The sequence below is a fragment of the Diabrotica virgifera genome, chromosome 6 (genome assembly GCF_917563875.1).
Source record: "Diabrotica virgifera virgifera chromosome 6, PGI_DIABVI_V3a".
Taxonomy (NCBI): Eukaryota; Metazoa; Arthropoda; class Insecta; order Coleoptera; family Chrysomelidae; genus Diabrotica; species Diabrotica virgifera.
The window spans coordinates 239,214,319-239,229,821 of record NC_065448.1 but is presented as its reverse complement, the minus strand read 5'-3'; the positions used below and the strand labels follow the sequence as shown (position 1 = coordinate 239,229,821).

Sequence of the window (15,503 nt, the reverse complement as noted above, 5' to 3'; positions counted from 1 at the left end):
CAGCGGTTCTCAATCTTTTTGAGTCAGGTACAGTGGAACCCCGATAAGTCGGCCCCCGATAACCCGGAAGTCCGGCTAACCCGGACCGATTTTCATCAGATAAACATTTTGATTTTCAATATTTTGTATTTTTCAATTTAATTGTGGCTTATTTCCAATCAAAATAGTTAATTATCAGACAAACCTTTCAACAATAAAAATGTATATAATATATTTGAGAGATAATGTGTATGTGTGTAATTTGAACTATACGATATTAAAAATGACTCATAGCACACGCCGCAGAAACAACACTACTGTCTGTAGTATCTATTCCTTTTTATTTCAAACTGTCAGCATTGTTTAGGAAAGACTATTTAAAAAATTCTTTTATAAACAATGGTCTTTAGTATTGTGTGTCTTGTATTGTTTGCTTCCATTTGCTTACGTTTGGGTTTGGTGTTTTTTTAGTAATTTTAATGAGTAGGTACTGTGCATATTTATAAATATATTTCATGTTATTTCAATTCTAACGGAGTTTATCTGTAAGTATACCGTATTTTATTAATTTTTACCATATTCTCCGGCTATCTCGGATTTTCTATAACCCGGATCGGTCGCGGTCCCGATTAATCCGAGTTATCGAGGTTCCACTGTACCACCAAATAATTTTTATTATTTTTGGTACCACCTAACTAAAATACCTATCTAGCTAGGTGATCTAATTAACTATAATTATTGTGCCAACAGTGGTGCTGATATTTTGGCTGTTTTGAGTTTTGTGTACCACCGCCAATAATGATATGTACCACCAGTGGTACATGTACCACAGATTTAGAACCGCTGGTATACGGTATACAAAATGTATATATATATCGACGTTCGTTTCACTTAATGTTTTGACTTAATTTGTTTGAAAATTAATCGTGACGCATGGGAAAAGTTATAGCGGACGAACAATATCTATGATGATCGCCAACATCCGGAACGGATAGGCACTTTAAGGGGATGGGTACGTATTTTCGGCTGCAATGCTATTCAAATGGGGATTCATTTTTTTCGAATCCTGAGAAAACTAACAAGTATTTTTGAAAAATTTAAACGCAGAATGACAGATTACGTTATTGGCGAGGGCCGAAAGTCCCTGAGAACTTCTTTAATGTATATTTTAATAAGTTAGAGGGGTGAAAAACTAAGAGAAAGTGTAGTGTGATATTTAATTTAAAATATCGCATTCAAAATAAACTTTTTATTTATTTTAAGGGACTCGGTCCTCGGTAATAATATTGTCTTTCATTCTGCGTTTAAATTTTTCAAAAATATTTATTGGTTTTTTCAGGATTCTAAAAAAATGAACACAATGTCCGTGGTAATATTTCCAAATCTATCTGTCATACAACGCACTCAGTCGAATATATTGTCATCATACTGTCAGTCAGACAGTGACAATTTTAAATATTTGACATGGCATCAGGAATATTTTGAGTTGTTGATTAAATAATATTGATATATATAGGGCCGGTTGTTCGAAAGCTAATCAACAATGATCATTATCAAATATTTAATTACTGTCACCAACTGTCAATGTCAACTTTGTTTGGGTTGCTGAAAACATAATATGAAATTACGTAATCAATTATGTTAATAATTGTTATGTTAATTGATTAACTAATCTCATAATTTTAATCAATTATGTTTTCAGCAATCCAATAAAAGTTGACATTGACAGTTTTGGTGACAGTAATTAAATATTTACAAAAATCCAGAGTCAATGCTATGGAAATGAGGTTCCTGAGGAAAATAGCAAACAGAAAAAGGACAGACAAAATACGAAACGAAACAATTAGACAAAACCTAAAACTAGAACCAATCAATGAAAAAATAGTAGAAGGACAACTTAGATGGTTCGGGCACGTGTGTAGAATGTCGAACGAGAGGCTAACAAAACGAGTGTTCGAAACGAGAGTGCAGGGGAAAAACAAAAGAGGGAGACCAAGAGTTATGTGGGTAGATGAAATCAGGAAAGAAGTCGAGAAGAAGGGATTGACATTGGAAAGTGCAAGAAACCTAGCGCAAGATCGGAAAGCATGGAGACTACAATGCCAAACTCAACTCCACCAGCCTTACACCTAAAGGTAGAAAGGCTTAGGACTAAGTAAGTAAGTAATTAAATATTTGATAGTGATCATTGTTGATTAGCGTTCGAACAACCGGCCCTAAGGGCCGGTTGTTCGAACGCTAATCAACAATGATCATTATCAAATAATTAATTACTGTCAATGTCAATTGTTAAAACATAATTAATTACAATTCTGAGACTATAATCAATTAATATAACAATAATTATTAACATAATTATTAATAAATCTCATAATTGTAATTAATTATGTTTTCAGCAACCCAAACAAAGTTGACATTGACAGTTTTGGTGACAGTAATTAAATATTTGATAATGATCATTGTTGATTAGCGTTCGAACAACCGGCCCTAATAAGTGTATTAATTTGATCAATAATTGATTTAAGACGTGAACTTAATAAAAAGTTATTTATTGTGTATTATTTGTGGAAGATCCAAGCAGAGAATACATCAGGATGATATATTCTGTGATCCAAGTATTTTGTTGTTAAAGATGTTCAAAATTGTAAGCGTTCCATCATAGTAACAATATATTATTAAAAAATCACTTAAACACTTTTCCTCTTTTCTCGACTGAGTATTAGTTTTTGTTGTACATATAAAATATTACAATCACTGAATACATAGTTAGTGAAAAAATTATCACATTTATTAACTGAATTAATAATTTGCAATTATAAAAATAACAGTTATCCAAGAACATTCAAAAGCCATCTCTTTAATTAATGATGACATTTTCAAGTAGAATGACATTCTAGTAATGTTTACATATCCATATCAGTATGAATTTTACTACACGTAATTTGCCGTGTAAAGTAGGGATACCCGTAAAATATTTGCGAATTATGTACCGATAGCCTTAAGAAGTCGGTACAAAAATTACTTATACAGATTGAGATAATTTTTGGGAGTAGAATTAATGGAAAACTTAAATATTTAAAACTATATTTTAATTAAAGATATAATATCCTTGTTTATTAATTTTCTACCATTCAATGCTTCTAATTCTATAAGTGCTAAGCAGGCTATAACGTTCCCTCCTGCCTTTTGTACCATCTCAACAGCACATGCTAAAGTTCCTCCAGTTGCTAAGAGGTCATCAATTATTAAAACCCTTTGACCATTTGTTATACTGTTTAACTGAAGCGCTAAGGAATCCTAAAACATTGATCAAATGAAAAAAAAAATATACCTATATAAAAAATCATTAACGTTCGATTTCATAATAAAGTTAAAGTGGAGTTTAAATTTAAAGTTGGTACCTTTAACAATGCAATTGTTATAGTTAAAGGTACCAATTTTAAATTTAAAGTCCACTTTAACTTTATTATGAAATCGAACGTTAGATTTGTATTTGTATTTTTCACGCTCAATACCGATCTTTTTATTATAATTTAAGTTACGAATATTTTGAAGATATGAAAATTTTTATCGAGAAAGAGATACGAAAGAAAAATGTAATACAACGTGGAATGAAGTAAACACTTCTGTTGTATATAGGTATATGAATTTATTAAAATTCTTAAAATTTATCCACATGGAAGTGGAAAATGTACAAAACGTTTTCGGTCAAACTGACCATCATTATCAATAGAAAATGTGGTTACTTACGTCCAGTGTACAAGTAGTTGAAACTAGCTACTTCAGTAGGTGTAAAAACCTCTAAATTACATAATAACGATAATGAGGCCACCCAAATAATACGATTTCAATTCTACAAAGTACACTTTCTGAACGTGGAGTGCTTTTTTTATACTTAAAAAGATTGGGAAACCTAGTGAAATTGGATAAAGTGTTTTACTGTATTATAGGTATTATATAGACTTTCTATCCGAATTATGAAGGTCCTAATGAATTAAATAAAATTTTAATATACAAAGTCCTCAAAATTATCTTACTTCTCCTTATCTGAACTTACCTCTCCATATTCTTTGGTGTAAGTGCTAGTGATAAGTTCTCCAGGCAGTTTTCCCGGTTTTCGTACAGGTACAAACGGTATATTTAACTCTAGAGACAATATAGGCCCAAATAGGAATCCTCTAGCATCAAGAGCGACAATACATTCTGGAAGTGGTTGAATTTCTTTCACTGTCTCCATAAGCACATCTTTTAAAACGTGAAATAGTTCTGGCTCTTTCAGAATAGAAAATATATCCCTAAAAAAGAAAACTGCATAAATAAGTATAATATATATTATTTTAAATACAGTGCGCGTCTACAGTCATAATATTTTCTGAATTATAAAACTTTAAAAGTTAAAAAACTAAAGCTAGACCAGGCCATTTAGCACAAAATAAATCGATTTTCAAATCGAAATACAGCACCAAGAAACTTTCAACTTTTTGCATTGTGTTCAGGATGATGCAGGAAAAAAAGTCTACAATAGAAAAATTGGTGGAATTGCAGTTGCATTTTAAAGTGCATAAAATGCATCCAAAAGTGTTCAAAGCGTGTCAAAATAAGTTTAGTACGGGCCATATTTTGTTACTCTTGGTCGATGAAGACGAATACGCCATCAGAACCGGCGACCACTGACCAACTGGTGCCCAGGTTCACTGCTGAAACACGTTATCTGGAGTTAAGAGGGTTTTCGGCACTACACTGATGCAAACAGATTACTCGGGTGTTTTGGGGTCGCTGAACAAGAATACGCCATCAGAACCGGTGCAGGTGCCAGAAACTCTCCAAACTCAAGACGATAACATGCCTTAGCAGCGACCTTGGGCATCAGGTAGTCTGGGGGTTGGTTCTGATGTTGTATTCGTATTCAGCGACCCGGAAAGCCGCCTAGTACTCTATTTGCATGCATTCAAGGCCGAATAACCTTCGAAACTCCAGAAGATGACGTGATTTAGTAGTGACCGTTGGCACCAGGTGCTCTGGGAGTCAGTTCTGATGGCGTATTCGTGTTCAGGAACCCCAAATACGCCACGTGTAATCTGTTTGCGTCAATATAAGTGCCGAAATCCCTCGAAACTCCAGAACATGACATGACCCTAGACACCAGGTGCTCCGGGTGTAAGTTCTGATGGTGTATTCGTTTTCAGCAACCCCCAAAACCGCCCGAGTAATCTAATTGTATCAATTTAATGCCGAAAATACTCGAAACTCCAGAAGATGATCGAAAAATAAAAAGAGATCTTTTTTGTTTAGAATGACCCAAAAAACCTAAATAAAATGTTTTCTGTCGCAAAGAAAGGTGATATTTTGAATTTGTTTAAGGACATGACTGCATATACAGACACATGTACAACTGCATATGCAGTCCTGTCCGCGAATGGGTTAAAAACATTGTTTAAACAATTTCTGGCCAAAAATTTCGCCCTCTGGCTTGGTTAAAGAGGACATTTTTGAACAAGAATTCGCAAATAAACAGAATAAGAAACTTTTTTGTACGGGAGGGACCTCACAACGCGGACTAAATGACAAAATTATTTAATGAACCCGGTATGTACAGACTGTGGGTACAGAAAAGATGCTTATTGAATATGATTTTAGCCGGGCCGGCAACACTGCAGCTGTCATATTGAGCAGATCGACTTCACCTGAAAGTTTAATTGTGACATGTGACATTGTTATTTTTACTAGTTTTTTTCGATTTATAAATGATTAAATATGGACATTATGGATGAAAATAAATTATATTTGTCTGATTTATGTTAAGTACTACTAATAATGGATATATCCAAACTAAATATAAGTGTAAAACTATTTCAGCAACGCTTTTATAGGTTATCCAAATCCAAAGACATTTCCGAATAATAAATAAAATGATTAAAAAGACGATGGTAAACATGTTAATTATGTTTATAGAATGTATAGATTGTATTGTTCGTCTGTTTACTTTGATATGGATAATTTATTAGATTGTATAAATGATTAACACTTATTATTTACAATCAACAGGTGGTAATAATAACACTCACGTGGTGTCAATTCATGAACAGAAAATAAACTTACCTACCAAAAAAGAATCCCTTTCTTTGGAAAATCTGGATACTCTGCCAAATTCGCACGTAACAATTCAATTTTCGCCTTTTTATCCATGGTATTACACTGTTTAATTTATAAAGAAACTAAATTAATTTATATCCTCAATTTTATAGATTGATAACAACTACTGTTGAACCTTGACCTGTCATACTAGTAGTTGTTTGATTTGATTAGGTAAATTGATTAGGTACACTTTGGCAGTATGCGGTACGGATACGACAGTATTTATCTTAATTTTCAATGTATTTTTTGTTGACGTGTTCGGTATTTGGTAGTTTTTGTATAAACCAGTTTAAATATCAACCTTTTATTGTGTCTGTATTTTTGATTCAACAGTTCTTTATTCTTTAGGTTGCGTGAGAAATGAGATAAAAAAGTCATGTTCAAGGTTAAAGAAGGAGGACCTACTATACGAGGTGAAAACAAAAAATTTATTTTTTTTAATTAATATTTTTAGAGGTTTCCGAAATATTTTAAAAAACAGCTAGTTTAGGGTTTATGAATTCAAGGGTATTGTAGAGTTGATGCACTTACTTTACTTTTTCGTGTTTGGATCCGACTACAGTTTTTCTGCCCAGTATCTGGCTACGTCTACACCATAGAGAAATAACAAGAAGTCTATGTCTACGTCTACACCATAGAGAAATAACAACAAGTCTACTTGTTATTTCTCTATGGTCTACACCCTTTGTATTTGCGAGCCATAAATCATCGAGGGTGCACAGTGATGGGCAAAGTCTGCATACTCTCAGGTGCTCCACGTTCTGTATTTCCCCACAATCGCAAAGTGCGTCGTTATCTGTCTTGATGCCCCATTTAATAAGGTTCTGTTTTACACCCACATGTAGGAAATAGATGCGTTGTGTATTTTTGTACAAGCCGACAAACCAGTGCTGGCGCGTGACCTTGAGCGAAAATACACAGCGACAAATGCAGACTACGAGAAGGTGAGCCGCCACCTCTCGCTTGTCGCTCTGTATATTTTATTTAGGTGTCTGAGATATACAAATAACAAACACAGATCAGCGAATTATGAATGGAATTAAAACCACATTTAAAAAATTAATTTTTCTATCATTTTGTGTATCCAACACCAGCAGAAAAAAATGCTCGTTTTGGCGCCCCCAAACAAGTGCGCCCGCCTGCAGTGCATTCCTTGCAGGCCGGTTGTCGTGGGCCCTGCTAAAAATGTTATTATTAAGATAATTCTTTCTAAAACCTCCTTACACCTTTTTCTTTCGCGTTCAACTACTGGTTGATTGGCAGGGCAGTAACTGTAGCAGTCTACTGTATGACTTTCTAATAAGTCCTTTTTTTTTAGATCTTCATATTTTTTTTTACAGAAATTAAGTGACTACAACCAAATACTATAGACTGTCAATAGTATTTGCTACAACTTTTCTCGTGTCTTTCTAAGAAGGTAAAGGTAGACTTCCGCACCAAGCGACCGAGACAGGAGACCGCGACAGGCGACAGATAGGCGAGGTCTCCCCACGACTGCTCTCAATGCAATTATATCAGGGTAGTTCTGCAGCCCGCGACCGAGACCAGCGACCAACTATCGTCTATTCGCGACCTATCTGTCGCCTGTCGCGGTCTCCTGTCTCGGTCGCTTGGTGCGGAAGTCTACCTTAATGCACGTCTTTCTTGTCGCAAACGTAATGAAAAAAATTAGGTTTTTAAAAATCAGCAATCATATTTTCCTATTATGAAAGATTATACCCCTACTTTTAAAAAATACCGACTATAATCTATAGTCGCTGTCGCTATAATATTATTATAATGCATCGCTTTATACATAGCTACCCAAACGGCAATTATAGTTTTGTCAGCAGAATCGGATACAATGATAATTTTTACGAGATGGTGATGGATTGTCACTCGACATTCAATATTGGTCAAAATGAAATTATTGTCGGATTATTCTAAACGGGTTTCATATTTCATTTGCATATCGTAGATGTAGCATTAATAGCCTTTGTAAAAAATACCGAAAGTGCACTTTATGTTTTTGTTTTTTGTAATTTTTTTAAGAACAAAAAGCGCAAGTTTGCGCCTAGCAAGTGTTCGGCTTGCGCCCCTTAGGTTTGGCGCCCGGGTGCCTTGCACCCCTTGTACCCCCGGATTGAGACGGCCCTGTACAGGAGCAACACCTATACGTATGCGGTTGAGTGTCCGCCAGGTTCTCCAGTTCAGGTTTATTCCATTGAGTCATTCCACCATTCCAGAGTTGGTGCAAAACCTCACGAACCTTGAAAATATACATAACCGACAAAAAAATGAATCCTAAAAACAGTTGACTATTTTAATTTCATACTAAATTGTGCGGCTGGGTCCAATCGGCATCCTGATGTTTTCAGTAATGTCGGGTTCCATCTTCCATTGTTTAGTTCGTAGATTGACGTCACCAAATGAAGCCAGGTTCATGAGATTTTGTAAGTAGTCTACCAAAAAACTAATTGTTTAATGATATGAACTAGGTACAAAAAAAAACAATCCATAATAAATATGAAGAATTATTTATACAGTGCGCTGGAATAAGTTAATAGGGGAGGGGGGTATCCCCTATTAACTGATTTACTTTTAGCACATAAGCAAAACCGCTCGGTCCATTTTTTGTTGTGTTTCCTTCATGGCTCGTTTTGTTTCATCCATTTTTTGATCCACTTTATCCATTTTCTTTGAGGTTCCTTCCTGATTTTCATCAATTTTCTTTGATGTTTCATCCATTTTTTGTGACTGGAGTTGCATCAGTTGTAATAATTTATCTATTCCTGATAATTCCTGTTGTTCTGATGCCATGATTTTTGTTTCAAAAATGTCTTCTTGTTCCAAATGTTCTTCTTGTTTTTTGTTTTCTTTGCTTTTGCTTCTGGTTGTTATCGACATGTAGTTAAAATTTATCCCCGCCTGATACGAAATTCGAATCAGGGAAAAAGCTTACTAACGATAAATCACTTCTTAAAAACTACTTACAATAAATAGTTACAAATCAATGTACAGGGTGGATCAAATTTATATGCCCGCGATATATTAAAAAAAAATTAAAATTTTTATTCTATCTTTGATTGATAGATTGATCCACAATAATATTATGTGTATAGGGGTGTAATGATAGATCGCCTCCACGTGGTGCACCCTGGGTAACGCTAAATGGTCTATCAATTTTTGGACGCCAAACTAGCCGCTAAGTTCTCCTGGCAACCAGTACGATAAAGAAAAGCAAGGAAAGGAATCTCCATATAGGAATATGGAAAACTACAAAGGTGTTTATCAACACCATTTGACGAGACGTATCGGACCAACCCTCCGTATATGTCAAATAAACATAGAGGGAATTAGTAGATCAAAATCTGAATTTCTTTCAAAAATACTAATAGAAAATAACGTTGACGTCATAGCTATTCAAGAAACTCACGCACCATCAGAAACCGAACTTCTTAAGAGGGGTAAAATTCCGGGATATAGCATGATTGGAGCCACTTACAGCAATGTTTACGGAACTGCAACTTACGTGAATAACAGTATACAAAATTCCAAGGTGAAGGACTGCAGCTGCGAAAATAGTGTATCCATAATCTCTACAAAAGTGAATGACATAACCATAAAGAACATCTACAAACCACCATTAACTAAATGGCCAACAAATGTAATCAAAACTGAGGACAACCAACCTACAGTTTACATAGGGGACTTTAACAGTCACCACAACAAATGGGGGTATGAAAACAATGATGAAAATGGGGAAAAACTCCTGGAGTGGGCCGAAGAAAACAATATCCACCTTATCCATAGTCTAAAAGATAAACCTACTTTCTTTTCTAGAAGATGGCGCAAAGGCTACAACCCTGATCTATGCTGGGTTTCGAGTAACTCACAGTTACAACCACTCCCAAGCTCCCGAACTGTACTGCCTAGTTTCCCTCGCAGCCAACATCGACCTGTCATAATCGAAATAGGCATACAAATTTCTATCGTTGAATCCACGCCGAGACCCCGTTGGAATTTTAACAAAGCAAATTGGCCTGAATACACCAAAGAGCTGGACACCTGCATTCGCTTCATTGACCCAAAGGCCAACAATTACCACCGTTTTTTAGGAATGGTTATCTCTATCGCCAAAAAACATATCCCCCGAGGTTTTCGAAAGGAGTACATCCCAGGCTGGACGGAAGAAAGCCAAAAACTATATGAAGAATTTTTGAAATCAGAAGATCCCGAAATCGGTGACAACTTACTCAAGTCACTGGATTCAACTAGACTTAATAAATGGAAATCTACCGTAGAACATATTGATTTCTCCCGTTCCAGTCGGAAGGCATGGGGACTGATCCGCAAACTGGGCGAAGCAAGCAGAGCACAACACTTAAACAAATCAACAATTGAGCCAAATAAGATAGCCAATAGAATAATTGAGAACTCTCGAGCTCCATCTGAGAAAACTCATACATCGATGGTAAAAACATCTTAAACTCTTAAACAACTTAAATCAAATACCCCCACAACATCAGAATACTCACGTGCCTTCTCATTGGATGAAATAAACGAAGCGCTTAACCAAACCAAAACGGGAAAAGCAGCTGGTTTCGATGGAATATATCCTGAGTTTATAGTCCACACTGGTACAAAAACAAGACAATGGCTCAAAGAATTCTTAAGCGACATTGTGACTACAGCTATGCTTCCCCCAGAATTTAAAAGAACAAAAATTATCGCAATCCAGAAGCCTGGCAAAGACAACAAGCTGCCTGAAAGTTACCGGCCTATCGCCTTACTCAGTTGCTGTTATAAATTACTAGAACGACTCTTATATAATAGAATATGTAACACCATTGAGGACGCTGTACCAATTGAGCAAGCTGGATTTAGAAAAGGACGAAGCTGTTGTGACCAAGTGCTGTCCTTAACTACATTCATCGAAGCTGGCTTTGAAAGACGTGAAAAATCTGCCATAACATTTATAGACCTTACGGCTGCCTATGACACTGTGTGGAGAGAGGGCCTTATTTATAAGTTGATGAAAATCATACCCTGTCTCAAAACTTGTCAGCTGATAAACAATCTACTAACTAACAGACTGTTTCAGGTATATATAAATGATGCACGAAGTAGCGTTAGAAAACTTAACAACGGCTTACCTCAAGGCTCAGTGCTAGCTCCTTTATTATTTAACCTTTATACGGCGGATATACCTGAAACAAAATCGACAAAATTCGCTTATGGAGACGACCTGGCCATTGGCTTCCAAGATAATAGTAAGGAAGCTGGAGAACGAGCTCTAAACGAGGACCTAACTACACTTAGTAACTACTTTAAGAACTGGCGCTTACGTCCTAACACAAGCAAAACTGAAACCTGTCTCTTTCACCTGTCGAACCAACTTGCGGGCGATACCCTCAATGTAACTCTAAATGATGCAGCTATCAAACATAACAACAACCCCAAATATCTAGGCATCACACTTGATAGAACACTCACCTTCAAAAGCCATCTTACAAACGCAGCCGGTAAACTGAGAACAAGAAATAATATAATAACAAAACTTGCTGGAACAACTTGGGGTGCTTCTGCAGATACTCTTCGGACCTCTGCTCTAGCTTTGGTTTTTTCAGTGGCAGAATATTGTGCACCAGTATGGTTAAATAGTGCACATACAAACAAAATCGATGTCCAACTTAATCAAACCATGAGATTAATCACTGGAACAATAAAATCAACCCCAGTGAGATGGCTGCCTACTTTGAGCAATATTGCCCCACCAGATCTACGCCGTACAGCAGCATTAGTGAGAGAGTATCAGAAAATTGTAGCCAACATACAATTACCAATCCATCAAGACATACCAGAGATCTCAAAAGAGCACCAGCGACTGAGGTCTAGAAATCCTCCAATCAGAACTGCCCGAACAATTGGTGATTCCTATGATATACAAAGGCAATGGTCCACAAGATGGATGCCAACAATAGCAGCAGACTATATTCAGATATCCACCCCAACCCAGGGTTTCATCGGATCGGGTCTGCCCCGGCCCACCTGGACGAGGCTTAATCGCATACGTACCGGACATGGTAAATGTGCTGATTCTCTGTTCAAATGGGGTCGTGCAGAAAGTCCACAGTGTGATTGTGGATCGCTTAGACAGACCATAAGTCATTGTGTTTCAGATTGCCTAAATCGGGCCTACCGTGGAAACCTCCAGGACTTTGTGGAATGCTCCCCAGATGCAATTGAATGGCTATGTAAATTGGACATTAATATTTAGATTCATTCATTATGTTTTGGTGTTTGAATAATATATGTGTATATGTGTATATATGTGTGTATATATGTATATATGTATATATATTATATTTGTGTATTTATCGTACTGAGAAAGTCCATACGCTAAATAAATAAAAACAATAATATTTATTTATTTTTATTTTATCTATAAGCCTATTACCTTAAGCATTTATTTAATTTATTAATGTTTTGTATTTTGATAAAGATTTCCGAAGTGGAAATCGAAACGTCAAATAAATTCAATTTCAAACTTAAATTGTGGTTTACTTCCAAACAAAATGAGTGAATTCTCTTTTCACATTGCTATTAGTTACTTATATATTTGAAGAGAATTTCCGTGCTTAAATAGATGCAAATATGCATCATACGTCATATGCAAAAATAATAAATCATGTTCTGGAAATTGTTCATAAAGGTAATCCGGTGTTCTCATCATTACTATATTGGCTCCTCTTAAATTTGGTGCTCGGTCAGTTGTTACACTTACCAGGTAGTTATGGATTGATTTAAAAGATAAATGCAGATTTTTGTTTATATTCAATTCAGATTTGGACCACCATCTCCATATAGCCATTTCAGCATCCTCATGCCTCATCAGTGAAGCTATGCAGTCACAAATCTGAAGGAATACAAACAATATGACTATTTTAAGGGAAACCATCGCGAAAATAATGGTTCCACCTCTTGAGACGCATTCTAGCGACATCTCTCGTATTAAGAGGAAAACGAAAAGCCATAGATACAAAGTTTTAAAAAATTAGAATAATTGAAATAAAATACAGTAAACAATATTTTAAATCCAAGACTTTTCGTTAATAAACTGCTTTCTGGCTACATCCCGTATCTCCGGATTTTACAATATATAATCACAGAGACGACGAAAATAGGAGAAATCAAAAAGGACACTTAGGCCACGCATTTACCTTCTCTTCGTCTAGGAAAAGGACCGAAAAACAGTTTCTTAATACTCAGAACTGAGTAAAAATGGAAAAGATAAATGCAGATTTTTGTTTATATTCAGTTCAGATTTGGACCACCATCTCCATATAGCCATTTCAGCATCCTCATGCCTCATCAGTGAAGCTATGCAGTCACAAATCTGAAGGAATACAAACAATATGACTATTTTAAGGGAAACCATCGCGAAAACAATGGTTCCACCTCTTGAGACGCATTCTAGCGACATATCTCGTATTAAGAGGAAAACGAAAAGCTCTAGATACAAAGTTTACCTACTACCTTTTAAACAATTAGAATAATTGAAATAAAATACAGTAAACAATATTTTAAATCCAAGACTTTTCGTTAATAAACTGCTTTCTGGCTGCATGCCGTATCTTCGGATTTTACAATATATAATCACAGAGACGACGAAAATAGGAGAAAGCAAAAAGGACACTTGGGCCATGCATTTACCTTCTCTTCGTCTAGGAAAAGGACCGAAAGACAGTTTCTAAATACTCAGAACTGAATAAAAATGGAAAAGATAAATGCAGATTTTTGTTTATATTCGGTTCAGATTTCGACCACAATCTCCATATAGCCATTTCAGCATCCTCATGCCTCATCAGTGAAGCTATGCAGTCACAAATCTGAAGGAATACAAACAATCTTTAAGGGAAACCATCGCGAAAACAATGGTTCCACCTCTTGAGACGCATTCTAGCGACATCTCTCGTATTAAGAGGAAAACGACAAGCCCTAGATACAAAGTTTACTACGTTTTTAACAATTAGAATAATTGAAATAAAATACAGTAAACAATATTTTAAATCCAAGACTTTCCGTTAATTAACTCCTTTCTGGCTGCATCCCGTATCTCCGGATTTTACAATATATAATCACAGAGACGACGAAAATTGTTTTCGCGATGGTTTCCATTAAAATAGTCAGATTATTTGTATTCCTTCAGATTTGTGACTGCATAGCTTCACTGATGAGGCATGAGGATGCTGAAATGGCTATATGGAGATGGTGGTCCAAATCTGAACCGAATATAAACAAAAATCTGCATTTATCTCTTCCATTTTTACTCAGTTCTGAGTATTTAGAAACTGTTTTTCGGTCCTTTTCCTAGACGAAGAGAAGGTAAATGCGTGGCCTAAGTGTCCTTTTTGCTTTCTCCTATTTTCGTCGTCTATGTGATTATATATTGTAAAATCCGGAGATACGGGATGCAGCCAGAAAGCAGTTTATTAACGAAAAGTCTTGGATTTAAAATATTGTTTACTGTATTTTATTTCAATTATTCTAATTGTTTAAAAGGTAGTAAACTTTGTACCTATCTAGGGCTTTTCGTTTTCCTCTTAATATGATTAATTTAAAATTTTCCACACAGTTCCTGACTACTTCGAAAATATCATTTCCATTTGTTGAAATTTCATGGATTTTATTGAGGGAGGCGATAAATCTCTGTGCCAAAACCCCAAATAATTGCCCGCGTGTTGTTGAAAATCTGCGGAAAAATCACCCGCTGCGAAAGTAGTCCACGTAATGAAGCTTAAAATAGGACAAAACCTCGCAATTTTAACAGAATGGATCGATTTGCTTGAAAATTTGAGAATAAGTAGTGGATAGTCCAAGGATCAAAATCTATATCATGCCGAAAGGCGCTTTTGCCATGGGGGTGGTTGCCATCTCAGGGGTGGAATTTTTTTATTGTATTTTAATCACAAAGTTGGTAAAAACGTTCATTCTAAGCAAAAAACGTTCTATAATTTTTTTTTGATAACATTGATAGTTTTCGATTTATTCGCTATCGAAAATGTTAGTTTTATATCGAAAAAATCAATGTTTTTAATAAGTTTTCTGCTAATAACTCCAAAAGTTTTCGTTTTATCAAAACAACTTTACTTAATAAAAATGTACCTTTTGAAAAAATAAACAAAACCGTTTTTTTAAATTTTCTTTAAGACCAACAGTAATCGAGCTATATTTTATTATATGTTGGCTCCTCTTCGTCAAATGCTAAATATTGTAGTTTCAAAGTCAAAAGACGGGAAAATTATGCATTTTTCGAGGACAGATTGTTCAACGTAATTTAAAGTACTTAAAAATATCTATCTCCATAAATAAAAAAAGGCTCTAGCTCAAAAATTAAGTGACTTATA

The 15,503-nt window shown here is 35.4% G+C and overlaps 1 protein-coding gene across 1 annotated transcript; it reads right to left on the bottom strand.

Annotated features, from left to right (window-relative positions):
• Nucleotides 1-3,046: 3,046 nt before the first annotated feature.
• On the bottom strand, nucleotides 3,047-6,455 carry LOC126886799 (uncharacterized). The gene is made up of 3 exons (XM_050653864.1): nucleotides 6,083-6,455; nucleotides 4,037-4,274; nucleotides 3,047-3,276 (listed from the first exon to the last, which is right to left on the bottom strand). The coding sequence occupies exons 1-3, from the start codon at nucleotides 6,163-6,165 to the stop codon at nucleotides 3,061-3,063; spliced, it is 537 nt and encodes a 178-aa protein (XP_050509821.1). The 5' UTR covers nucleotides 6,166-6,455; the 3' UTR covers nucleotides 3,047-3,060.
• Nucleotides 6,456-15,503: the final 9,048 nt, after the last annotated feature.